Consider the following 27,075-nt stretch of genomic DNA (forward strand, 5'->3'; position numbering starts at 1 on the left):
CCCCCCTTTGAAGGAGCCAAATCCCTGAGGCAAAAGCAAAGGCAAAACATTTGCAGCAACTTCCCAGTATTTCACAAATTTGGGGGGAGGGAGATTCATTTTCTTACTTTGTTTTATTCTCTGCAGAGAGACAATGTGCATCTACACTCCTGGATTGGAGCACGAATCTACTAATCTTTATTGTATAATGGATAGAAAAGGGTTAGATATAAATGCAAAAAGATAATTTAATAGAGATTAATCTTTGTGTATCATATCATGTTTGCTTTCATTCAACTGTGAGTAGCGGTTTCACTCTTTTTAATTGATCCACTTATTGCAGTGAGACGACGAGGTATTACTGGCACACCCTGTCCTTCCTGTTCACCATCCAGGAGATCAACCAGGATCTCAGGCTCTTACCCAACATCACCCTTGGCTACAACCTCTATGAGAACTATTTTGATGCCAGGATAACTTCAGATGCCATGCTAGAGCTGCTTGCAGGCAGCGGAAGAAACATTCCCAATTATCACTGCGGAGAAGAGAATCCCCTTCTGGCTGTTCTTGGAAGGAGTGATTCTGACATCTCAAAGGAGATTTCCACCATGTCAGGCATCTACAAAATCCCACAGGTATGAATGGGACAGAGGGCATGGAGGGACACAGTAGGAAACTCTACTTTCTCCTGGGGGGCGTTAAGGGGGGAAACCCTGAGCTATGTGCTGGCCATCAGGCCAAGGCTTCTCCCACCTGCCTTGCCCCACCTTCAAGCCCTGAGCTGCTGCCATGGACATTATCTGCATGTGCCTTTTAGTGAAATGAAAGGAGAGAGAGATCATGAGTCATGCGGTGGGGAGACTGGGTGCATGAATTCAAGAGTGCTCGGTTAATTTCTGGTTGCTGGTTTGTTGAGGGTGTTAATATTGTCCCATAGCATATTATTTTGTTAATCTTATAATATCACTTTTGTTGAAATTGTTGTTGTTTAGTAATTTAGTCGTGTCTGCCTCTTTGTGACCCCCTGGACCAGAGCACGCCAGGCCCTCCTGTCTTCCACTGCCTCCCGCAGTTTGGTCAGACTCATGTTTGTAACTTCGAGAACACTGTCCAGCCATCTCATCCTCTGTCGTCCCCTTCTCCTTGTGCCCTCCATCTTTCCCAACATCAGGGTCTTTTCCAGGGAGTCTTCTCTTCTCATGAGGTGGCCAAAGTATTGGAGCCTCAGCTTCACGATCTGTCCTTCCAGTTAGCACTCAGGGCTGATTTCCTTCAGAATGGAGAGGTTTGATCTTCTTGCAGTCCGTGGGACTCTCAAGAGTCTCCTCCAGCACCAGAATTCAAAAGCATCAATTCTTCGGCGATCAGCCTTCTTGATGGTCCAGCTCTCACTTCCATACATCACTACTGGGAAAACCATGGCTTTAACTATATGGACCTTTGTTGGCAAGGTGATGTCTCTGCTTTTTAAGATGTTGTCTAGGTTTGCCTTCGCCTTTCTCCCAAGGAGCAGGCGTTTTTAAATTTCGTGACTGCTGTCACCATCTGCCGTGATCATGGAGCCCAAGAAAGTAAAATCTCTCACTGCCTCCATTTCTTCCCCTTCTATTTGCCAGGAGGTGATGGGCCCAGTGGCCATGATCTTCTTTTTTTTGATGTTGAGCTTCAGACCATATTTTGCGCTCTCCTCTTTCACTCTCATTAAAAGGTTCTTTAATTCCTCCTCACTTTCTGCCATCAAGGTTGTGTCATCTGCATATCTGAGGTTGTTGATATTTCTTCCGGCAATCTTAATTCCGGTTTGGGATTCATCCAGCCCAGCCTTTCGCATGATGAATTCTGCATATAAGTTAAATAAGCAGGGGGACAATATACAGCCTTGCCGTACTCCTTTCCCAATTTTGAACCAATCAGTTGTTCCATATCCAGTTCTGACTGTAGCTTCTTGTCCCACATAGAGATTTCTCAGGAGACAGATGAGGTGATCAGGCACTCCCATTTCTTTAAGAACTTGCCATAGTTTGTTGTGGTCGACACAGTCAAAGGCTTTTGCATAGTCAATGAAGCAGAAGTAGATGTCTTTCTGGAACTCTCTAGCTTTCTCCATAATCCAGCGCATGTTTGCAATTTGGTCTCTGGTTCCTCTGCCTCTTCTAAATCCAGCTTGCACTTCTGGGAGTTCTCGGTCCACATACTGCTTGAGCCTGCCTTGTAGAATTTTAAGCATAACCTTGCTAGCGTGTGAAATGAGTGCAATTGTGCGGTAGTTGGAGCATTCTTTGGCACTGCCCTTCTTTGGGATTGGGATGTAGACTGATCTTCTCCAATCCTCTGGCTACTGCTGAGTTTTCCAAACTTGCTGGCATATTGAGTGTAGCACCTTAACAGCATCATCTTTTAAAATTTTAAGTAGTTCAGCTGGAATACCATCACTTCCATTGGCCTTGTTATTTGCAGTGCTTTCTAAGGCCCATTTGACTTCACTCTCCAGGATGTCTGGCTCAAGGTCAGCAACCACACTACCTGGGGTGTACGAGACATCCATTTCTTTCTGGTATAATTCCTCTGTTTATTCTTGCCACCTCTTCTTGATGTCTTCTGCTTCTGTTAGGTCCTTACCACTTTTGTCCTTTATTATGGTAATCTTTGTACGAAATGTTCCTTTCATATCTCCAATTTTCTTGAATAGATCTCTGGTTCTTCCCATTCTGTTGTTATCCTCTATTTATTTGCATTGCTCGTTTAAGAAGGCCTTCTTGTCTCTCCTTGCTCTTTTTTGGAAATCTGCATTCAATTTCCTGTATCTTTCACTATCTCCCTCGCATTTTGCTTGCCTTCTCTCCCCCGCTATTTGTAAGGCCTCGTTGGACAGCCACTTTGCTTTCTTGCATTTCCTTTTCATTGGGATGGTTTTAGTTGCTGCCTCTTGTATAATGTTACGAGCCTCCATCCACAGTTCTTCAGGCACTCTGTCCACCAAATCTAAATCCTTAAACCTGTTCCTCACTTCCACTGTGTATTCATAAGGGATTTGACTTAGATTGTATCTTACCGGCCCAGTGGTTTTTCCTACTTTCTTCAGTTTAAGCTTGAATTTTGCTATAAGAAGCTGATGATCTGAGCCACAGTCAGCTCCAGGCCTTGTTTTTGCTGACTGTATAGAGCTTCTCCATCTTTGGCTGCAGAGAATATAATCAATCTGATTTCGATGCTGCCCATCTGGTGATGTCCATGTGTAGAGTCGTCTCTTGTGTTGTTGGAAAAGAGTGTTTGTGATGACCAGCTTGTTCTCTTGGCAGAACTCTATTAGCCTTTGCCCTGCTTCGTTTTGAACTCCAAGGCCAAACTTGCCAGTTGTTCCTTTTATCTCTTGACTCCCTACTTTAGCATTCCAATCCCCTATAATGAGAAGAACATCCTTCTTTGGTGTCACTTCTATAAGGTGTTGTAAGTCTTCATAGAATTGGTCAATTTCAGTTTCTTCAGCACCAGTGGTTGGTGCATAAACTTGGATTACTGTGATGTTAAAAGGACTGCCTTGGATTCGTATCGAGATCATTCTATCATTTTTGAGATTGCATCCCAGTACAGCTTTTGCCACTCTTTTGTTGACTATGAGGGCCACACCATTTCTTTTACGGGAAATTATGTTGAAATTGTACAGGTTAGCTTATGAGTAGTTTTGTTAATAGTGGTTAATAGAACGTAATTGTTCTACTGATGATTTGTAAATTATTCTATACGATTTATGTTGTATTGGTGATGTTCTATTAGGTTTTTGCTGTTCATGAGCTGCTTTGTGATTTTTGTGAATGAAAAGCAGCACAGTAATATAGTATAATAAATTAAATCAAATCCTCCTTGCCCCAGCTTGCTTTCTGCATATCAGACCCCTCCTGCTGCCTACGGTGGCGGCCAAGGGACCCCTTCTGCCTCTGGGTCGTTTTCTGCTCTGTGATGTGGGTGAAACGCCTGGTTTTAGAGGAAGGAGGAAGATCTAGCAGGCTCCCAAGGGACCTAGTCTCAACTGGCTCTGATCTTGTCTCCATTGCATCTGACTCCCTTCAGGGCTGGTGAATCTGCTACCTTGCCCTTCTTCCTCACCTCCCAACATTCCCCAGCTCTTTTCTTCTTCTGGGCTGTGTCCTTTTCCCACCACCACAAACCTGGCTCCATGCTGTCTTCCTCTGCCCCCTCCCTGGAAGACTCCTGAGGGTCTCCACCTCTTCTTCTCATCTGAACAGTTCCTGACACCACCAGATGTTTCGGAATAAAACTCCCATTGATCCCAGCAGCACAACTGTGGTTAGATATTAATCATTTCAGATTACTAAATATCTACTCCCTTCCTGAAAGCAAAACAATTACTCTTTCCTTTCTTCACCAGCTCAGTTATGGCTTCAGAGCCCAGGTTCTTGAAGATAAAACACAGTTCCCTTTCGTCTACCAGATGCTCCCCAAAGAAGAAAGTCAGTACCAGGGGATCGTCGAGTTACTCCTCCATTTCAGATGGAACTGGATTGGTCTCTTGGCTTCAGACAATGACAGTGGAGAAAGGTTTGAGAGCATTATGACACCTCTGATGATCAGAAGAGGGATCTGCATTGCCTTGTCAGAAATATTAACAGAAGATGATATATATCAACAGAGGTACCCAACTGAAGCTTTTTCCAGATGGAGACAAGTTGGGGTATTTGTTTGCTATGTAACTGATACAGTGGGAATCCTAATAATAATACAGCTATGTATGTATTATGAGATGGAAATAGGGGCCAAAGTCTGGATCACAACAGCTTTCCAGGACATCAGCGCTAGCTTGGCTTTCCCTTCTCTGTACATCCAGTACATTCATGGTTCTCTCTCTTTCGCAATTAAGACCAGAATAAGGAGCACCAAACATGGTTATGATGAATCACTGTCCAATCTTCTTTTCTATTTTTTGTGGGAAGCATTTAACTGTTCATATTCCAAGCATGTCTTATCCCCAAAAGGCCGGATAAGATGCAGAGAGAAGGAGGAACGGAAGTCTTTGCCCCAAGGGGAGATTGAGAGAGTCCTGTCTGCCGACAGCTATGGCACTTACATCAATGTTCAAGCTGCAGCCCAGGCCTTAAATGCTGCGTTTTCATCTAGACCCCGGCGGATGCTGATGGTGGGAGAAGGAGCCGAACGGGAAGAAGGAAAACTTCAGCCATGGCAGGTATTTCCTCCCTCCTTCTGCAAACTGCAATCCATTGTCCTAACGGTGGAATAAAAGTAGGAGTGAGACAAAGGTTTCTCAATCCACACAGTGAATCCAGCTCTTTGTTGCTTTTACTCAATGCTTCTTTAGTGTGGAAAACAGTTAACTCACAAGGTTCTGACAGACTCAGAAACACTTGTAAATGAAATAAAATATAAAATAAAATAAAATAATTTTTAAAAAATTATACCCTGCCCACTCTTGGCGGCTTACAACAGGATATCAAAAGCATGATAAAACAGCAATCCTTAAAAACTTCCCTAAATAGGGCTACCTTCAGATGTCATCTAAAAGTCAGATATTTGTTTATTTCCTTGACATCTGATGGGAGGGCGTTCCACAGGGCAGGCGCCACCACCGAGAAGGCCCTCTGCCTGGTTCCCTGCAACCTCACTTCTTGCAGGGAGGGAACTGCCATAAAACCCTCCGCGCTGGAACTCAGTGTCCCGGCTGAATGATGGGGGGGGGGGAGATGCTCCTTCAGGTCCGTTGGGCCGAGGCCGCTTAGGGCTTTCAAGGTCAGCACCAACACTTTGACTTGTGCTCAGAAACGTACTGGGAGCCAATGCAGGTCTTTCAGGACCGGTGTAATATGGTCTTCCATTCCAAAGATCATTAAGAAAGGGAGGTCTTTGTGGTCCATAATAATGGGACAGCAGCATGGTTTGGGCAAGATGATGGTCCTTGGTTTGTAGTCACTTGAGTCACAGGTCAGGAAAACAACAATCCAACTTTTCAAAGCAACTTTTCAAAGCAACTGGAGGTTCATAGAATCATAGAATCATAGAGTTGGAAGAGACCACAAGGGCCATCGAGTCCAACCCCTGCCAAGCAGGAACACCATCAGAGCACTCCTGACATATGGTTGTCAAGCCTCTGCTTAAAGACCTCCAAAGAAGGAGACTCCACCACACTCCTTGGCAGCAAATTCCACTGTCGAACAGCTCTTACTGTCAGGAAGTTCTTCCTAATGTTTAGGTGGAATCTTCTTTCTTGTTAATTGCTTCATTTCAACTTCTTTCCCGAAGTGAAATCTGACAGCCAAGCTTGTGTCTGGCTATCATCCAACACCAGGCTGCTATCTCTGTGGGCAAGGAGTCATTGAAAGACCTTCAGTCCACCATGATCCCATCCTTGGTTTAAAGATCGCAGGGCAGTTCACAGCATAAAGACACAAAATGAGAAGAAAAAATACATAACATATAACCAAATAACACAAACCCCCACAGAAAAGGCCCATCCAGAACTCTCAGCAGCTCACCAAAGCGGCAGCGCACCTCTGAGCACGTGCAGACTGCTACGCCCTCCCCACCCACAGCAGAGGCTCCCCAAGGGAAAATGTGCGCCCTGGGGGTTGTGGCTCCGTTTTGCACCCCCCCCCCGACGCCCCATCCTAGGCTCTTCTACTCAGACACAAGTCCCAGGATCCACGCTCAGCCTCTGAAAACATGAGCGCCTGCGTGGGGACAGCATCAAGTATCCGAATGGGACCAATGCCCCACTCGCCCCTTCCCTTTGCCCCTCCCTGGCCACAAGGGTGCCTTCTCAGTCTGGGCATCCTGTGCAGAGCGGCTGAGCAAAAGGAGCCCTAAAGGTGCTGCAGCAGGCGGGCCAGTTTGGGGATTTTGTCTCTCTGCTGTCCTACTTGTGCAGCATCCGAAACTGAGGCCCCACCATAAGCATTGCCAGTGCTATTTTGCAACCTGCTCGCGCAAAATACTAATTGCCACAATATGTTCTGGAAGCCTCCACGCAATTGGGCGCAATGAACTAGGGCCAAAGAAGAGCTGCAACCTCTGTTTTAGAGAGAGCCAGTGCCTTGACGGGCATCGCATCCCACTCCTGCTGTGCAGTTTCCTACGCCAACCGGCCACGCACATGGCGCTCTGGCCACCCAAGTTGAGCTGAGGACTTGACGCGCCGCCCTCACCTTCTGCCAGCCCTGTGCTGGGGCGACGGTGTGCGTGCCCACAGAGAAGGCTCTGAGTGCCCCCTCTGGCACACGTGCCATAAGTTTGCTACCACTGGCCTACATGATATCGAGCGACAGAATAATCTGGCCACAATGAGGAAATTTTGTCCATGGTATGACTACTTTCCACATGGTCATCTTGACATTTGGCACCCTATTCGCAAAATTTAACAATCCCAAAATACAGATGCACTTTCGCAAGGTTGAATATACTGCCTTTGGCTGTACTTGAGGGTCGATTTCAAAAATGGTTATGCCCCTGGGGAGATGGCAGTATTGAGTCAGCGGTTCATGTCCTTCTGGTTTGCACTCTTTATAAAGATTTGAGGAGTGACGTTATTACCCCTCTTTTATTTTCCATGCCGGGTTGCTCAACCATTGTTACTGTGTCTTTTCTTTTAGCAGATCAAGATAATCAGGTGACAGCCAAAACTGCAAGGACTTTAATGGGGGGCAATTAGAATAAGATCTACTATTTGATGTAAACCCCAAAATGCATTCTATTTTAGTTAAAGTTTTTACCTCTATCTTTGGTATATTTTTTTACTTTATTGCTATGACTTGTGGCTGATGCAAATAAAAATTCTTCTGATCTGATCAATCTTCACTAGAAATAAAGGGGTCACCAGTCAGGAGTCCAGTCCCTGGCTTGATAACACAGTGAGCGTAGTTTATTAAAAAGGATGATTTATTGTCAAAATAAACAGATAACTCCGGACGGCTCTAACACAGCCTCCGCCATCATCAGTCAAGATGACCCTTCTGAAGAATGCTTCCGGCGCAACCAGAAGCAACTGAACTTTCACTTCATACATCTTTTGTTTTCCTTCTTATCTTGAAGCCTTCCCATTTGTCGAGACCTTGGAGAGAGTGAGTCAACTCCCTCCTCTTCCTCATTCTCTGAGAGGCTGTCCCTTAATTCTTTCCCACCGGTTTGTGCTTCCGGCGAGCTTTGACTACGTTCCTGACTACGTTCTCCGCCATTCCCTCATCAGCTAGCATTCCAAGGGGATGGGGGAGTAGGCACTAGCCAATGCTCATCCTGCAAGGCAGTTAACCCTCTCTCTTCCTGGCTGCTTTCTTCAGTTGGCTGCAACCTTCCCTGGGAGCTGGCTCATTCATGACATCACCTGTGGAAATGATGTTCTCTCAGCTAGTTCCAGTAGACAGATGCGTCTATTAGGCATTTTGGTTCTTAAAAAAAGAAGAAGATTGTATTGACTTTTGTATTAATCTTATTTATTATTTGTATTAATCTTATTTTGGAAAGTCGCTTGCTTCAAGTGAGGAACAATAAAATGCTTCTGTTTTCCCTGTCATTCCAGCTCTACCCTTTCTTAACAGAAATCCAATGTTTGAATACCTCCAGGGGCACAATATGTTTGGATGAGAATTGGGAGCTGCCTCCTGACTTTGATATTATGAATTGGGTGATGTTTCACAATGAGTCTCGTGCTCTAGTGAAGATTGGCAGTATAACGAGAGAGGCATCTACTGGCATCAAGTTCACCATCAACCCAGAAGCCATTGAGTGGCCTGAGAAGTTTCACAAGGTAGGGGATGTTACCGAGGAAGAAGGCTAGGAGATCCTGCTCATCCTCTTCCTGGAGCCTCTTTTGCCAAATGACCTTATAAGGGGGACCAGTGGTGTCCTTTCCACCCAGCTTCAGCTGCCAGCACTGCTCCTTCTTGCCACAGCAGCTGAGAGGGGAGAGGAATCTGGAGGCTCAAGAATGCGCTAGCGCCCAAGCATCCTGAGAAAAGGCAGACTATGTTTCCCAGCCAGGTCCCTCTCAGTCCACCTGGGGAGGAAAGCCAGCAGCGCCCAGCTCTCTTCTCTTCTCCACTTCTCCCTTCCTCCCTTCCTCTCCTTCCCACACCTTCCACACACCCCAGCATCAAAGGAGGCTGACTTTCTCTAACTCTTTCTCTAAGTCTTACACCCAGGCGTGTGCACCTTGTGGTTTGGCATGTGGGACATTATCCGAATCCTAAAGGTTGGCAAAACCACATTAAAGCCCTGAACAGCCAATTGGTACAATAAAACCTCAAATATTTAATACTTCTCTGTCTAGGACTGCCTTCTAAAAGTCAGCTAGTTGTTTATTTCTTTGACATCTGATGGGAGGTTGTTCCACATGGAAGTCGCCACCAGTGAGAAGGCCCTCTGCCTGGTTCCCTGTAACCTGACTTCTCACAGGGAGGGAACATTCAGAAGGCCCTCGGAGCTGGACCTCAGGGTCAGGGCTGGATAAAGGGGAAGGAGACACACCTTCAAGCGTACAGGGCCAAGTTTGTTTTCGGCTTTAAAGGTTAGCAACAACATTTTGCATTGTATATAAACGTGTGATATAAAACTTGAATGAACAAACAAAGAGATGCTTCTGTGCAAAACGTGGACAGGGTCAGGGGGAAAAGAGATCCTATTAGGTCATTTCCAAACCATGTGGTTGAAATCCACACACACAAATACCCCTAATGCCCCTACTTTCCCTCTCCCTGTATCATTTTTATTGATTCTCCATGTACCTTCTTATCTTCATGGTTAGGCCGTGCCTCGTTCCAGGTGTAGCAAAATATGTCAACCTGGATTTGCAAAGGTGGTTCCAGAAGGAAAGCCTGTTTGCTGCTATGCTTGTGATCCATGTGCGGAAGGAACCATGTCCAACCAAGTAGGTGGGTGAGAAGGATTACAAGAGAGGGAAGATTTTTGCCCTTTGCAAAAAAGGAACAAAGAATTTCTTGCCACTCTTTACCTCTTTACACATTCTAATTTCTGGAGCACAGGTGGTCATGGATGTAAGGGATGCTGAAGCCACTCTTTTCCTCTTCCTCAGATGCAGAACGTTGCACCAAATGCCCAGAAGATCAACATCCAAACAAGGACAGAGATCAATGTGTCTCCAAGATTATCACCTTCCTGGCTTATGAAGAACATCTGGGGATCACCTTAGCTTCCATTGTCCTCTTCTTATCTTCTACAGCAGGCATTGTGTTAGGAATCTTCATTAAATACAAAGAAACCCCAATAGTCAAAGCCAACAACCGGGACCTCTCCTACATCCTGCTTGCCTCCCTTCTGCTTTCCTGTTTGTCCTCCTTCCTCTTCATTGGGCAACCAAGAATAGCGACCTGCCTTCTCCGACAAACGGCCTTCAGCATCATCTTCTCCGTTGCTGTTTCTTCTGTCTTGGCCAAGACCATCACGGTGGTGCTGGCCTTCCTGGCCACAAGGCCAGGGAACAGGGTGAGGAGATGGCTAGGGAAGAGTCTGGCCAACTCCATTGTCATCTCCTGTTCTGGTGTGCAGGTTCTCATCTGCACCATCTGGCTGGGCTCTTCTCCCCCATTCCCAGAGCCCGACATGCACTCCCAGGCGGAAGAGATCATCTTGCAATGCAACGAAGGCTCTGTGGCCATGTTTTATGTTGCCCTCGGCTACCTGGGCTTCCTGGCTGCCATCTGCTTCACAGTGGCGTTCCTAGCCAGGAAGCTGCCTGGCTCCTTCAACGAAGCCAAGCTGATCACCTTCAGCATGCTGGTCTTCTGCAGTGTTTGGGTGTCTTTTGTGCCCACCTACCTGAGCACCAAGGGCAAGTACATGGTGGCCGTGCAGATCTTCTCTATGTTGGCCTCCAGTGCTGGGCTCCTGGGCTGCATCTTCCTCCCCAAGTGCTACGTTATTGTGCTGAGGCCTGATCTGAATACAAAGGAGCACCTGACCACAAGGACTTAAGATGTCATCGGATTTGTATAGTATTCCATGTTGATTCTACCCAGCACTGCAGAAAGGAAACGCACATAGGTTTTTTTAGATTAAAGTTTATGTTTAGAATGGATTATGGTTAGAACGACAGAAAAACAAGGGAGCTTGCAACTTATCTGTATGCGTCAGCAGATGTAGATGTAGAATGGCTGGGGACCGGTAAAAATAAATTGTTGTTGTTGTTGTTGTTATTGTAGAACTCAGCTACATCCACTAGTGCTCAGGATGTGGCTTTATCGCTTGAGGAAATGTGTAAAACGCTGAAAGCATAGACCATATAAGGGGAAAGACAAATATGAGAAGTCGTCGGAATTAAGGGCAATGGGCAATGTTACCAAAGGCGGGCCTTTTAGTATTTTAATCAGGTGGTCGTGATAGGCTGTAAACCCTGCGCGTACCCAGCCAATGGGGAAACAGGGGAGGGACCCTGACCTTGGGTAAAGGGGATATAAGCTTGTGTTTTGCTAATTTCGGGTGTGCCTGTGGACACCCACTTCTTGCAAGAACGTATGCAGTCAATAAACTCTTTGCTGCTTCACCAGTTTGCTTAAAATTTATTTTGAGGGCCTCAAGACCTAGGTATCCTTTGTACCCCTCCCAACTGACTGGGTTGCTCCAGCCACCCTGCGTGGCTTCCAGCTCATATAAAAACGTAATAAAACATTACACATTAAAAAGCTTCCCTATACACGGCTGCCTTCTGATGTCTTCTGAAGGTTACATTTTCTTGACCTCTGCTGGGAGGGCATTCCACAGGGCGGGCGCCACTACCAAGAAGGCCCTCTGCCTGGTTCCCTGTCCCTTCACATATTGTAATGATGGAACTGCCAGAAAGCCCTTGGAGCTGAACCTCAGTTTCTGGGCTGAACAATGGCGGTGGAGACGCTTCTTAAGGTCACAGAACCTGCAGCACCCCACGTGTCCCTTTCCCCAGGATGAGAAGGAACCATTAATGAGCACTGGACAAGGGGAGGCCAGTTCCAGAAATCTATGGGAGAGTGAGTCTGTAAGAGACTGTGGAGTCTCTATGGAGACTATATCCGCAAAATTATGGGCATCTAGCAGCCATAATTTATACATTGGTTGGCAGTTTATCTGTTTGGCCTGGGTCACATTCCACTTTGGAGATGGGTTTCCCATCTGGCTATGGTGAGTATGATCTTTCTTCTTTGGTGATCACTCATAGCCAAGTAAGATGGTCATCCATGAACACAGCCTTAACGTGACTGTGGAGGCCAATTCTGGATCCACACGTCCTTCTGCCGTGGGAACATAGGATTCTGGGTGGGAGTTGATCATGGTGAGGGTTTGCCAAGTGTGCCTTCCTCCTCCATCGGTGGCAGCATAGTGCTTATGATGGCACTCACATATCAGCAGTGCAACTAGGAAATAACAGCCCTGGGAATTTGAGGAGTCTGCTGGCTTATTTAGGCCAACGGCTCATTGTCATTCCTCATCCTGTTCTCACAGTTGACAACCCAATGTCTCCATCAAAAGCCCTGACTGGACCTAAGCAAAACAGCCCTCTCCCCTGTGGAGGCAGAGCAGGACCATGGGAGCTTTTAAAGAAGAAGAAGAAGAAGAAGAAGAAGAAGAAGAAGAAGAAGAAGAAGAAGAAGAAGAAGAAGAAGAGTAGTAGTAGTAGTAGTAGTTTGGATTTGATATCCTGCTTTATCACTACCCGAAGGAGTCTCAAAGCGGCTAACATTCTCCTTTGCCTTCCTCCCCCACAACAAACACTCTGTGAGGTGAGTGGGGCTGAGAGACTTCAGAGAAGTATGACTAGCCCAAGGTCACCCAGCAGCTGCATGTGGAAGAGCGGAGACGTGAACCCGGTTCCCCAGATTAGCATCCCGATTCTTTGAGAAGGTGTGAGCAGTTCCCTTGGGACCCTCCTGTCCTGCTTCTCTAGTTTCCCACTGGGAGCTACAGGGTGTTGGACTAGTTGGGACTTTGTCGGATCCAGGTGCAGGTCTCTCTCTGGAGGTCCTGTGCACAAATTTCAAGCCAAAAATGCCCCCCCATTGATTTATGGCAAATGTTAGAGCAGCATTGCAAACGTGTTTTCCTCCAGCTCTGCAGTTGCCGCTTGAGGCATTCAAGATGCCAGAAAGTTATCTAGGTGAGATTTCTTCCACTTATAATTATCAAAATCATAGTGATTTCATCTTCTAAAAGCCCAAGAGATATTTCTGGAGATTGCATCTGAAGCACCAACAGCATGACATTATTAATTGTACCGTGAGTGAAAAAGAAAAAGTTGTTGCAGATGATAGATCCTGTGTTGGAGACAGAGTGAGTCAGGATTTGGAGCAGGTGAAGGGCTGGGGGGAAGAGGGAAGCCAGAGCTGAGCCCCACCCACCCCAGGAAAGCCACTGCAGCTTTGGTCTTGCGAGAGTCTTGTGATTCTCCTGCTTGGCTGGGTCAGGAAGGAAGAGGAGCCACACACAACAGGTGTGAAGGAGGCAGAGCCAGGATGAGATCCCTGCTGCTCCTGCTGCTAATTTGCTCCCATCGAGTTTGTGTGAAGCAGAAGGCAAAATGCCCCTTGAATCTGACCAGAGATCAAACTGATGCTCGCAATTACTACCGGCCTGGAGACTTTCTCATTGGTGGAATCGTATCTCCAAAACGCTTTTATGAACGTGATCCATATGTCTTTTCCCAGACACCAATCACCAGGATTGTGGAGTAAGTAATTCCTCCTCCTCCTCCTCCTCCTCCTCCTCCTCCTCCTCCTCTTCTTCTTCTTCTTCTTCTTCTTCTTCTTCTTCTTCTTCTTCTTCTCCTCCTCCTCCTCCTCCTCCTCCTCCTCTTCTTCTTCTTCTTCATCATCTTCTTCTTCATCATCATCTTATTCTTCTTCCTCCTACTCCTCCTCTTCTTCTTCTTCTTCCCATTCCCATTCCCATTCTCTCATTCTCATTTCTATGTACAGATATTTTGAGTTTGGTGCTTCCCCACTTAAACTCATATTGCTCCTAACTAACCCACTGGTCACCCTGGACAAAACACCCCCCTACTTGACCCCCATTTTTCCTTCTGAATAAGAGCTGGGGAATGTGTACAGCCCCCCTTTGAAGGACCCAAACCCCTGAGGCAAAAGCACAGGCAAAACATTTGAAGCAATTTCCCAGTATTTCACAAATTTGGGGGGAGGGAGATTCATTTTCTTACTCTGTTTTAGTCTCTGGAAAGAGACTGTGTGCATCTACACTCCTGGTAGGATATAAATGCAATAAGATGATTAAATAGATACTAATCTTTTGGGATAATATTATGTTTGTTTCCCTTCGCCTCCAAATAGTGTTTCAGTCTTTATAATTGATCCATTTATTCCAGTGAGTCCGCTAGGTACTACTGGCACACCCTGTCCTTCCTGTTCACCATCCAGGAGATCAACCGAGATCTCAGGCTCTTACCCAACATCACCCTTGGCTACAACCTCTATGAGAACTATTTTGATGCCAGGATGACTTCAGATGCTATGCTAGAGCTGCTAGCAGGCGGCGGAAGAAATATTCCCAATTATCACTGCGGAGAAGAGAATCCCCTTCTGGCTGTTCTTGGAAGGAGTGATTCTGACATCTCAAAGGAGATTTCCACCATGTCAGGCATCTACAAAATCCCACAGGTATGAATGGGACAGAGGGCATGGAGGGACACAGTAGGAAACTCTACTTTCTCCTGGGGGGCGTTAAGGGGGGAAACCCTGAGCTATGTGCTGGCCATCAGGCCAAGGCTTCTCCCACCTGCCTTGCCCCACCTTCCAGCCCTGAGCTGCTGCCATGGACATTATCTGCATGTGCCTTTTAGTGAAATGAATCGAGAGAGAGATCATGAGTCATGCGGTGGGGAGAATGGGGGCATGAATTCAAGAGTGCTCGGTTCATTTCTGGTTGCTGTTTTGTTGAGGGTATTAATATTGTTCCATAGATTACATACTGTAGTATTTTGTTAATAAGGTTACTTTTGTTGAAATTGTGCTTTTTAGCTTATGAGTTGTTTTGTTAATAGTTTTTTTTATAGAGTATAAATGCTGATGGTTTGTAAATTATTCTATATGATTTATGTTGCATTTGTGATGTTCTATTACGTTTTTGCTGTCCATGAGCCACTTTGTGATTTTTGTGAATGAAAAGCAACACAGAAATATAATAAATAGAATGAAATCCATAGTCTTTTTTGAACGTACTGAGCCTTTTCCTGCTTGGCCCCCACCTGACAGGGAGGGAGCTGACAGGCAAAGTACTGGCAAGGGGAACCAGGCAGGCAGGGAGCATCTTTATCCCTTCACTTCTTAGTATCAAACGAAAGAGACAGAGAACCACAAAGTATGTTCCCTCCCAGCTGGAGCTGTTGCCCAGTGTGCCCCCTCCTCCTTGCCCCAGCTTGCATATCAGACCCCTCCTGCTGCCTACGGTGGCGGCCAAGGGACCCCTTCTGCCCCCTTCTGGGTCGTTTTCTTCTCTGTGATGTGGGTGAAACGCCTGGTTTTAGAGGAAGGAGGAAGATCTAGCAGGCTCCCAAGGGACCTAGTCTCAACTGGCTCTGATCTTGTCTCCACTGCATCTGACTCCCGTCAGGGCTGGTGAATCTTCTACCTTGCCCTTCTTCCTCACCTCCCAACATTCCCCAGCTCTTTTCTTCTTCTGGGCTGTGTCCTTTTCCCACCACCACAAACCTGGCTCCATGCTGTCTTCCTCTGCCCCCTCCCTGGAAGACTCTTGAGGGTCTCCACCTCTTCTTCTCATCTGAACAGTTCCTGACACCACCAGCTGTTTCGGAATAAAATTCGCATTAGCCCCACCAGCACAACTGTGGTTAGATATTAATCATTTCAGATTACTAAATATCTACTCCCTTCCTGAAAGCAAAACAATTACTCTTTCCTTTCCTCACCAGCTCAGTTATGGCTTCACAGCCCAGGTTCTTGAAGATAAAACACAATTCCCTTTCGCCTACCAGATGCTCCCCAAAGAGGAAAGTCAGTACCAAGGGATCGTGGAGTTGCTCCTCCATTTCGGATGGAACTGGATTGGTCTCTTGGCTCCAGAGAATGACAGTGGAGAAAGGTTTGTGAGCATTATGACACCTCTGATGATCAGAAGAGGGATCTGCATTGCCTTGTCAAAAATATTCGCAGAAGAGGATTTAAAGCAACTGCTGAAGCCAAGTGATGCTCTTTTCAACTGGAGACAAGCCAGGGTATTTGTTTGCTATGTAACTGATACAGTGAGAATCATATTAATAATGGAAATATGTATGTATTATGAGAAGGAAATAGGGGCCAAAGTCTGGATCACAACAGCTTTCCAGGACATCAGTGTTAGCTTGACATTCCCTTGTACATTCTTCCAGTACATTCATGGTTCTCTCTCTTTCGCAGTTAAGACCAGAATAGGGAGTACCAAACGTGGTGATGATGGACCACTGTCCATTCTTCTTTTCGATTTTTTGAATGAAACATTTAATTGTTCATATGCAAAGCATGTTTTATCCCCAAAAGGCCGGATAAGATGCAGAGAGGAGGAGGAACGGAAGTCTTTGCCCCAAGGGAAGATTAACAGAGTCTTGTCTGCAGACAGCTATGGCACTTACATCAATGTTCAAGCTGCAGCCCAGGCCTTAAATGCCGCCTTTTCATCTAGACCCCGGCGGATGCTGATGGTGGGAGAAGGAGCCGAACGGGAAGAAGGAAAACTTCAGCCATGGCAGGTATTTCCTTCCTCCTTCTGCAAACTGCAATCCATTGTCCTAACTGTGGAATAAAAGTAGGAGTGAGACAAAAGTTTCTCAATCCACACAATAAATCCAGCTCTTTGTTGCTTTTACTCAACGATGTAAGCTGGAGCTTTCTTTCTTTCTCTTTATTAAGTAAAACAGTTAATTCAACAGGGGCTGGTTTTTTATTGACAGACACAGAAACACTTGTTAATCATCCCATTCCAAAGATCATTAAGAAAGGGAGGTCTTTGCGGTCCCTAATAAAGGGACTGCAGTATGGTTTGGGCAAGATGATGGTTCTCAGTTTGCAGTCGCTTGAGTCACAGGGCAGGAAAACAACAATCCAGCTTTTCAAAGCAACCAGAGGTTAATTGCTTCTTTTCAGCTTCTTTTCAGAAGTGAAAGCTGACAGCCAAGCTTGTGTCTGGCTATCATCAAAAACCACACTGCTATCTCTGTGGGCAAGGAGTCATTGAAGACCTTCAGTCTGCCTTCTTCCTCTTCTTCTTCTTCTTCTTCTTCGGTGATCACTTGTAGCCGAGTAAGATTGTCTTCCATAAACACGGCTTTAACAGTGAGTCCGAAGGTGACTGTGGAGGCCAATTTTGGATCCACACGTCCTTCCACAGTGGGGACATTGGTTTCCGGGCGGGAGTTGATCACGATGAGGGTTGGCCAAGCGTGCCTTCCTCTTAACACATTTCTCCCTTGTGTCCCGAGTTTGAGTGTCTTCAAAACCCAGGACACCTTTGGCAAAGGCTGTTCTCCAAATGGAGCGCTCGCAGGCCAGTGTTTCCTAGTTGTCGGTGTTTATACTACATTTTTTTAAGATTTGCCTTGAGACAGTCTTTAAACCTCTTTTGTTGACCACCAGCATTACGCTTCCCATTTTTAAGTTCGGAAAAGAGTAGTTGCTTCGGAAGATGATCATCAGGCATCCGCACAGCTTGACCAGTCCAACGAAGTTGATGTTGAAGAATCATTGCTTCAACACTGGTGATCTTTGCATCTTACAAAAAGATAACTGTCATAACAAAAAACCAAACAACAAAATAACACAAACTGCCACAGAAAAGGCCTGTTCTTGTGTTGCCACCCTCCAGACCTCTTGTAGAAGACGTGCGCATGAACAAGTCCATCAGATGATGATTGTGGGGGTTATGAAGGCCTTCTGTGGAGTGACCCTGTAGCACCTGCTCAGTTAGGAAACATGAAATGCTTGTTGAATCTGCTGATGAATCTCTCTAACCTCGGAAGAACTGCCTTTCCTTATCACTTTGTGTAGCATTCATGGTGATGAAAGGAAATGCAGCTATTGAACCATTTTACTTGGAGCAGGCATGACCATTTGGAGCACAGGAAGCCGCCTTATACTGAGTCAGATCACTGGCCCATCAACCTCAGTGCTGCCTCCAGGGATTTGTTCCCCTGGCTTTCAGACAGAGCCTCACCTGCAGGGACTGGAGATTGAAGCACAGGCCTTTGGTGTGAAAAGTAGGTGCTGTTCCACTGCGATACAGCCTGTAATGATCTCTGGCAAGCAAGCAAGCCCCAACAAGAAGCAATGACTCTCCAGCAGCTTTCAACAAAACACCTCCAGAGCACGGCTTCTCGCCTGCTCGATAGTTGGTCAGTCTGAATCTTCAGCCCTCCCACAGCTGGAAGGATGCCAAACTCCTGCCTTTCCCCTCTTGCCCTTCCGTTGCCCTCTGATCTTATCCAGTCTCCTAGAATGGGGACTGAGAGGCTGGCCTTTGCCCTCCCCACTTTCACTTAACACAGTCTCAGACCTCTGCTTATCTGCTGATTGCCTAGCAACACTCTGGCTGCCTTCCAACTCTTCCTCTTCTTAAGAGCTAACAGCATCTTCCTTGAGAAAGTGGGAGTGTCGAACTGCCCTTTTGTCGACTGTCAGCCAGCTCTCATCTGCAGAGTCGGTCCCTCTTTCACTTATTCAATTTCTAAGTCTGACTCTTCCCCTTCATTCTGGTGAGCCACGTTCCTGACACAGGCCTTTCACCAGATGTCATGTGCAAGAGCAACATAAAGAATTTTAATTATGCTGTAATCCACCATCAGATCCTTGGATGAACGGAGCTATATGAATTCAATCTTCACTAGAAATGAAAGGGGTATCTGTGAAAATGATGTTCTCTCAGCTACTTCTAATAGACCAAAGTGTCTGTTAGGCATTTCGTGTGTGTTTTTTTAAAAACTGATTGTATTGTCGTTTGTATTGATCTTATTTATTATTAGTATTAATCTTATTTTGTACAGCTCCTTGCTCCAAGTGAGAAACAATGAAATACTGCTGTTTTCCCTGTCATTCCAGCTCCACCTTTTCTTAAAAGAAATCCAGTGTTTGAATACTTCCAGGGGCACAATGTGTTTGGATGAGAATTGGGAGCTGCCACCTGACTTTGATATTCTGAATTGGGTGATGTTTCACAATCAGTCTCGTGCTCTAGTGAAGATTGGCAGTATAAGGAGAGAGGCATCTACTGGCATCAAGTTCACCATCAACCCAGAAGCCATTGAGTGGCCTGAGAAGTTTCACAAGGTAGGGGATGTTACCGAGGAAGAAGGCTAGGAGATCCTGCTCATCCTCTTCCTGGAGCCTCTTTTGCCAAATGACCTTATAAGGGGGACCAGTGGTGTCCTTTCCACCCAGCTTCAGCTGCCAGCACTGCTCCTTCTTGCCACAGCAGCTGAGAGGGGAGAGGAATCTGGAGGCTCAAGAATGTGCTAGTGCGCAGGCATCCTGAGAAAAGGCAGACTATGTTTCCCAGCCAGGTTCTGCTCTCTGTTCACCTGGGGAACAAAGAAAGCAGCAACCGGAACTCTTCCCCCCCCCCGCACTGTCCTCACCCCGCCCACAGCATCAAAGTAGGCTGGTTTTTTGTAAACCCCAAATCTTACAACCAGGTGTGTGCACCCTGTGGTTTGGCATGTGGTAGATTACCCGAATCCTAAAGTTTGGCAAAACCACATTAGAGAGCTGGCATCACGAGTGGAGAATCCTCAGAGGCAAGAAGAACAAATAGTACATATTTTATGGCTTTTTATTCAGTCATCTGGCTGCAATACAAAAGATCCATGTCTTCACGCATAGGAGACATTGGCTACTCTGAGTCCCTCTTCTTCTGTCCCAACAACATCCCGAAATTCTGCGGGAAGTCCCAGGAGTCATATTCCTTCGCATCCTTTATCCATGAATGTGTAGGGACCTACGAGCCCTTGGTGAGGGACGATCTTCCAGACAAGGCATAGGCAAACTCGGCCCTCCAGATGTTTTGGGACTACTATTCCCATCATCCCTGATCACTGGTCCTGTTAGATAGGGATGATGGGAGTTGTAGTCCCAAAACATCTGGAGGGTGAAGTTTGCTGATGCCTGTTCCAGACCCTCCAGGGAGATCTCTGCTGGCTGCTCTCTAACTCCCCCCCCCCCATCTCATAACTAGACATTTCCTCATGCAGCTCTAAAGCCGCCCTATCACTTTCTCCTTCTTAAACTGCTGGGGAAGGGGCAGAAGGATGGACTTCCCACTCCTTCTCTTCTTCCAAGAGGAGCTGAGCAGACTGTGGGGAGCCTTCCCAGCTCTCCTCTGCAGACCAGCCTCGGACACCTGGACAGACAATTGGTACAAGAGAGCAGGCAGTTCCTCCCAAAAATGCACAATAAAACCTCAAATATTTAATACTTCTCTGTACAGGGCTGCCTTCTAAAAGTAAGTTAGTTAGTTATTTCCTAGACATCTAATGGGAGGTCGTTCCACAGGGAAAGCGCCACCACCAAGAAGGCCCTCTGCCTGGTTCCCTGTAACCTCACTTCTTGTAGGGAGGGAACTAGCAGAAGGTCCTCGGAGGAGGACCTCAGGGTCAGGGCTGGATAAAGGGGATGGAGACACTCCTTCTCGTATACTGGGCCAAATTCATTGAGGGCTTTAAAGGTTAGCACAAACACTTTGAATTGTATATAAATGTGTGATATAAAATTTAAATGAACAAACTAACCAAAGGGGTGCTGCTGTGCAGTAGGTGGACAGGGTCAGGGGGACAGGAGATCCTGTTGGGTCATTTCCAAACCATGTGGGTGAAATCCAGACACACAAATACCCCTAATGCACCTACTTTCCCTCTCCCTGTATCATTTTTATTGATTCTCCATGTACCTTCTTATCTTCATGGTTAGGCCGTGCCTCGTTCCAGGTGTAGCAAAATATGTCAACCTGGATTCGCAAAGGTGGTTCCAGAAGGAAAGCCTGTTTGCTGCTATGCTTGTGATCCATGTGCGGAAGGAACCATGTCCAACCAAGAAGGTGGGTGAGAAGGATTACAAGAGAGGGAAGATTTTTGCCCTTTGCAAAAAAGGAACAAAGAATTTCTTGCCACTCTTTACCTCTGTACACATTCTTATTTCCAGAGCACAGGTGGTCATGGATGTAAGGGATGCTGAAGCCACTCTTTTCCTCTTCCTCAGATGCAGAACGTTGCACCAAATGCCCAGAAGATCAACATCCAAACAAGGACAGAGATCAATGTGTCTCCAAGATTATCACCTTCCTGGCTTATGAAGAACATCTGGGGATCATCTTAGCTTCCATTGTCCTCTTCTTATCTTCTACAGCAGGCATTGTGTTAGGAATTTTCATTAAATACAAAGAAACCCCAATAGTCAAAGCCAACAACCGGGACCTCTCCTACATCCTGCTTGCCTCCCTTCTGCTTTCCTGTTTGTCCTCCTTCCTCTTCATTGGGCAACCAAGAATAGCGACCTGCCTTCTCCGACAAACGGCCTTCAGCATCATCTTCTCCGTTGCTGTTTCTTCTCTCTTGGCCAAGACCATCACGGTGGTGCTGGCCTTCCTGGCTGCAAGGCCAGGGAACAGGGTGAGGAGATGGCTAGGGAAGAGTCTGGCCAACTCCATTGTCATCTGCTGTTCTGGTGTGCAGGTTCTCATCTGCACCATCTGGCTGGGCTCTTCTCCCCCATTCCCAGAGCCTGATATGCACTCCCAGGCGGAAGAGATCATCTTGCAATGCAACGAAGGCTCTGTGGCCCTGTTTTATATTGCCCTCGGCTACCTGGGCTTCCTGGCTGCCATCTGCTTCACGGTGGCGTTCCTAGCCAGGAAGCTGCCTGGCTCCTTCAACGAAGCCAAGCTGATCACCTTCAGCATGCTGGTCTTCTGCAGTGTTTGGGTGTCTTTTGTGCCCACCTACCTGAGCACCAAGGGCAAGTACATGGTGGCCGTGCAGATCTTCTCTATGTTGGCCTCCAGTGCTGGGCTCCTGGGCTGCATCTTCCTCCCCAAGTGCTACGTTATTGTGCTGAGGCCTGATCTGAATACAAAGGAGCACCTGACCACAAGGACTTAAGATGGCATTGGATTGAAGGAGCCAAACCACTGAGCCAAAAGCAAAGGCAAAACAATTCAGAAACTTTGAGGGTGGGAGATTCATTTTTTACTCTTTTATTCTCTGGATAGAGACTCTGTTCATTTACACTCCTGTAACGGAGCATGAATATCCCAATCTTTATTGTGTAATTGACAGAAAAGGATTGGATATAATTGCAGTAAGATAATTAAATAAATACTAATCTTTGTGGATAATATTATGTGGATAATATTATTTGATTGGGAATAGCAATTTACATACTGTCTTGTATATTATTTACTACAAATGTATGCCTTAATTATGCATTCTCAACATATTTCAATTTTCCTTATTCTACTTGTTAATTCAGTGCAATTCTGATATAATCAGTCAGCTGCCAAAAGAACTGGGCTTGGCTCTTTGAAGGCATCTGAATGTTTTCTTTGAAGCTTGAGAACACTAAAAACAGCCAGGAAAGGAAGGGGGGGGACAAGGTGCTTTGTGCTCTTTTGTGGTTTTCAAATGCTCTCCTTTCTTCTTGCCCTCCCCTCAAAGTGAAAGAGACTTGTGTAGCCATTGTTAGGTTTTTCTGTTTGCTACTTCGGAAAAGAGGGGGGAGGCTTTTGATTTATGCTCAACAAGGAATTTAATAAGGTTTTACTATGCTCTCCCCCCTTGACCAAGGCTGAATGGACTTTATTTAAAATTATTCCTGGACTAGACTAGGAATGCTGTTGGTGCACTGAAAAAAGAAGGACCTGCTGCTGAATGTATCTGGCAAAGAGGCTGAATTTGAGAAAAGATCTTGTCTTTAACTGTGTGCCGAGGAAGAACTCCAGAGAGGAATTTTAATGGTGGAGTATGGATATGCATTCTGTGAGTTATTTATGGCTGCAGCTCATAGCCTAGTCAGTAAACAGCAGAAGGAATGGAATGTGACCTTGTGCCATCCAGATAAACACTGCAAAGAACTGAGCAATGGAAGATCATAATGAACTCTCCCAGCACATCAGGTCTGGAACAACACTGTACATGAAGGACTATACATGCGAAATGCATTGGCCGTTTATAAGATGCAACGGAGGTCCTGTTTGTAAGGTGGTGTTACGGAAAAATCTGGGTGTGAGGCTGCTCAGTCACCCAGCTCGTTGGACAGAGCCTGTGGGTCCCTGCGGAATAAAGGAAGGAGTCCAGCCACCAACCAGAGCAAATAGCTGTCCATCAGTTTATTGCGCAACAGATTCAAAGAGGAATTTTGAACCCTGAGGAAACTTTCCCACCGTATCTCAGAATACAGTTCGTACAGCATCATTGCTACATCATTGCTACATCACTGACATGTCACCAAAGGGGAGGGGTAGACAGGGGTTACACTAGTTTAACCTTGGCATACATGTCCAGACAATTCCTTGGTACAAGATTAGCATAAGCAGACATGGCAGGGCAAGATTCAGGTATAAGATTAGCATAGACAAATATGTCTTAAGTACCCACCACCCAAAATTACAATAGAAGTTCCTTTGCATGTCTGGAGCCTGAGGCGAGTCAGGTGATGAGATTTGGCTTCCCTTGGCTAACAATGAGCCCAGCAATTGTCACCTCTGGGAACTTCCTGGAGTCCTTTTACAAGGGGAAAATAGATTTGGAATGGAGGTAACTGGCAAAGGAGTTGATGTTATATTATTTTTAAAGCTAGGTAAATTCCCTGAGCTGTCAAGTTGAAAGGATACATTCAGGCATAATATTTGTAACATTTAACTTTAAAGATGTGCCCTACCCCCCCCCCCCCGGTAATTTCTGTAACAGTGGAAAAAGCAGCCAGCTGGAAGAATGGTGTAGCGGCAAGTGAAGGTTTTCAACGGGACTCTAAATAAGAAATGATGCAGCAATGTGAGGAAATGATGATGATCATATGTTTGGAACAGGAGCGGGAGACCTGATTTTAAGAAATGGTATTAATTTAATGTGGTTTGATATGTATTAATTTGGAAAATTAATAAAAATAATTTAAAACAACAAACAACAAGTGGACTCTTTATTACTGCGCTTGTAATTAAGATTAAAGGGCACCTGGGATCCCTGAGATTCCCCTGGCAGACAACAACTTTCCTGCACTTGGGGATCCGGAAGATCCCTGGTGGGCGGGGCTTGTCTGTTTTGCTCCAGGATCAGCCTCTCCCTTCAGGGTCTGTTCCCTTAAAAATGTCCATTAAGAGGGACCAGCAGCCGCTTGCTTCTTGCCTCAGACTTGCTTCCTGCTGTATTTAGTTCCTCTCTGTATGCTATATTGCTACAGTTACAGGTAGGAAGCCGTGCTGGTCTGCCGTAGTCAAGACTAAATACAAAAATTCCTTCCAGTAGCACCTCAGAGACCAACTAAGTTTGTTATTGGTATGAGCTTTTTTATTTTTATTTTGTTTAGACTATATTGTTACAGTTTTCTCTATTATTAAAGCTTAATTTGCGTGAGTCACTTATTTTTCTCAAACAAAAAGAAACCGCTGAGGAAAGGTGTGGGACACCCTAAACTTGGGTGGGCGAGGGGATATTCCCAGTTTGCCAGGAAATTGGTTTTGTTCGCACAAACCCCACCTCCACAACAAAAATGTTCCTCTCTAACCAGGCCTTGGCTGATTTACTTTCTCTGGCCTCTTTAATGTGTTTGTGGGAGGGGCAGAATGAGGCTGAATGAATGAATGAATGAATGAATCTTTATTTGCATCAGCCATCGGCCATAGCAATAAAACAACAATACGACATACAAAAAATAGAAATAGAAATAAAAAGTTGACTATATAAAATACATTTTAGGGTTTTGAATCAACAGTCAAATAGTGGATCTTATTCTAATTGCCCCAAGCTAAAAACCTTGCAACTTTTGCTGTCATCTGTGTTTGTGGGAGGGGGGGTTAGGGGTCTGGTTTTCTTATGATTTTGTGTTCTTGTTTCATATTTTTATGTTATGAACTGCCCTGCGATCTTCGGATGAAGTGCGGTATACAAATTTAATAAGCAATAACACAAAGCCTCAAGCGTGGAAAAAATAAAGCCTCATTAAAGGGTGGCGCTGTGGGTAAAACCTCAGCGCCTAGGGCTTGCCGATCGCACGGTCGGCGGTTCGAATCCCCGCGGCGGGGTGAGCTCCCGTCTTTCGGTCCCAGCTCCTGCCCACCTAGCAGTTCGAAAGCACCCCTAAGTGCAAGTAGATAAATAGGTACCACTTTATAGCGGGAAGGTAAATGGCGTTTCCGTGTGCTGCGCTGGTGCCGGTTCGCCAGAGCAGCTTCGTCACGCTGGCCACGTGACCTGGAAGTGTCTCCGGACAGCGCTGGCCCCCGGCCTCTTAAGTGAGATGGGCGCACAACCCTAGAGTCGGACACGACTGGCCCGTACGGGCAGGGGTACCTTTACCTTTACTTAAAGGGTAGGAGGAGCCTGTTGGCACTGGCACTCCCCCCACCCCCCCTTGAGATTTTGGCATAACTAAGTGCATACACTTTACAGCAGGGTGAGAGGAGAAATACGCCTCCAGAACTCCCACCTGCCAGCCCCACCAGCAGCATTGGGCTCAATCTGGTGGATCTACATTTGAATCCAAAGACCAATGATGACCTTTGCTTTGAACAGCCCCCCCCATGTCCATCCACAGACCCACACTTTCTATGCTTCCCTTGGTAACGGAAGAGGGGAAAGGACTCTGACTGATTCGCTAACTCTGCTCTGTCCTGTTCCCCCTTCGTTTCTCTTCAAGCCAATTCACAAACCAACAACTCATATTCTGACCACTAATAAGGAACAATATGTTGCAGATATTCCCGCAAACTTATTGTGCTCTTTTCGGGATGCAGAAATGGCATGAGAAGATGTGGTCTATATATTTGCATCATTTATTACTCATGTGATAAAGATAAAGAAGCTATTGCACTGCGCTGGAAAGAACATTACCAACATCTCCGTAACGGCAATTTCCCCACAGCTGCTGAGGTCCTCTCACAAATTCCTCAAAAACAAGTTAGAGATGAGCTTGCAGTATCTCCACATCTGGGAGAGTTGTGCACAGCTATTAACCAAATGAAAAACAACAAAGCCAGCGGACCTGATGGGATACCTGCCGAGGTCTTCAAAGTGGGTGGAATTGGACTTGCACAACAACTTCACAAGCTCATTGAAAAAATCTGGGAGAGAGAAGATCCCAGCAGATTTCAGGGATGCCAAAATTATCAATCTCTTTTAAAAAGGTGACAGAAGTGATTGCGGAAACTATCAAGGCATCTCTCTATTAGCTGCGGCCAGCAAAATTATTGCAAGGATCTTAGTCTCTTAACAATACCCGAGGTGACCCTTCCTGAACCCCAAAATGGTTTTCAGCCTTCTAGGGGGACAGTAGACATGAATTCCATCGCTCGACAGCTTCAAGAAAAATGCAGAGAGCAAAACCAAACTCTGGATATGGCGTTTATTGACCTGACTAAGGCTTTTGACACTGTAAAGCGTAATGCCCTGTGGACTGTCCTTCTGAAAACTGGCTGCCCAGATAAATTGTGGACATCATTCGGCTCCTCCATGATAATATGACAGCAACAATCGCAGATAACAATGTCTCTTAAAGTAAACCATTCGAAGTGGGATCAGGTGTTAAACAGGGTTGTATTATCGCCCCAACTGTATTTACTATTTTCATTGCCATAATCCTACACTTTGTCAAAGGGAAACTCCCCACTGGAGTAGAAATCATATACCGAAGAGATGGAAAGCTCTTCAATCTGAGCAAGCTGAAAGTAAAGTAACTTCCGTCCTAGAGCTTCAGGATGTGGAGGACAGCGTAGTGTGAGCACGCTCAGAGGATGACCTCCAAACAATCCTAAATATCTTCACAGAAATTTATGAAAAGCTTGGCCTATCGCTCAACATCCAAAAAACCAAAGTGCTGCACCAACAAGTACAAAATAACATTTCTGCAGCACCATAAATCCAACTCAATGGTGTAACGTTGGAAAATGTTGATC

The 27,075-nt window shown here is 45.8% G+C and overlaps 4 protein-coding genes across 5 annotated transcripts in view; 3 read left to right on the plus strand and 1 right to left on the minus strand.

Annotated features, from left to right (window-relative positions):
• Nucleotides 1-27,075, minus strand: part of LOC310745974 (uncharacterized protein) — a 618,230-nt gene that overhangs the window by 545,764 nt on the left and 45,391 nt on the right. The window lies entirely within an intron of this gene.
• On the plus strand, nucleotides 8-22,113 carry LOC310745992 (vomeronasal type-2 receptor 26-like). Its single transcript, XM_083579496.1, has 6 exons — nucleotides 8-614; nucleotides 14,355-14,594; nucleotides 15,866-16,678; nucleotides 19,020-19,247; nucleotides 20,883-21,009; nucleotides 21,171-22,113. Exons 1-6 carry the CDS (start codon nucleotides 468-470, stop codon nucleotides 22,067-22,069), a joined length of 2,454 nt encoding a protein of 817 aa, XP_083435622.1. The 5' UTR covers nucleotides 8-467; the 3' UTR covers nucleotides 22,070-22,113.
• Nucleotides 3,841-5,396, plus strand: LOC310746177 (vomeronasal type-2 receptor 26-like). The gene is made up of 2 exons (XM_083580010.1): nucleotides 3,841-4,284; nucleotides 4,367-5,396. Exons 1-2 carry the CDS (start codon nucleotides 4,240-4,242, stop codon nucleotides 5,231-5,233), a joined length of 912 nt encoding a protein of 303 aa, XP_083436136.1. The 5' UTR covers nucleotides 3,841-4,239; the 3' UTR covers nucleotides 5,234-5,396.
• On the plus strand, nucleotides 7,443-10,982 carry LOC310746136 (vomeronasal type-2 receptor 26-like). Of its 2 annotated transcripts, none has more exons than XM_083579920.1 (3): nucleotides 7,443-8,746; nucleotides 9,743-9,869; nucleotides 10,031-10,982. In XM_083579920.1, exons 1-3 carry the CDS (start codon nucleotides 8,492-8,494, stop codon nucleotides 10,927-10,929), a joined length of 1,281 nt encoding a protein of 426 aa, XP_083436046.1. In that variant the 5' UTR covers nucleotides 7,443-8,491; the 3' UTR covers nucleotides 10,930-10,982. The 2 variants fall into 2 exon arrangements, with proteins under 2 accessions (XP_083436046.1, XP_083436047.1); XM_083579921.1 differs by having other exon boundaries at nucleotides 8,659-8,746; nucleotides 9,760-9,869.

Source organism: Podarcis filfolensis, assembly GCF_964270895.1.
Source record: "Podarcis filfolensis genome assembly, chromosome: 12".
Taxonomy (NCBI): Eukaryota; Metazoa; Chordata; class Lepidosauria; order Squamata; family Lacertidae; genus Podarcis; species Podarcis filfolensis.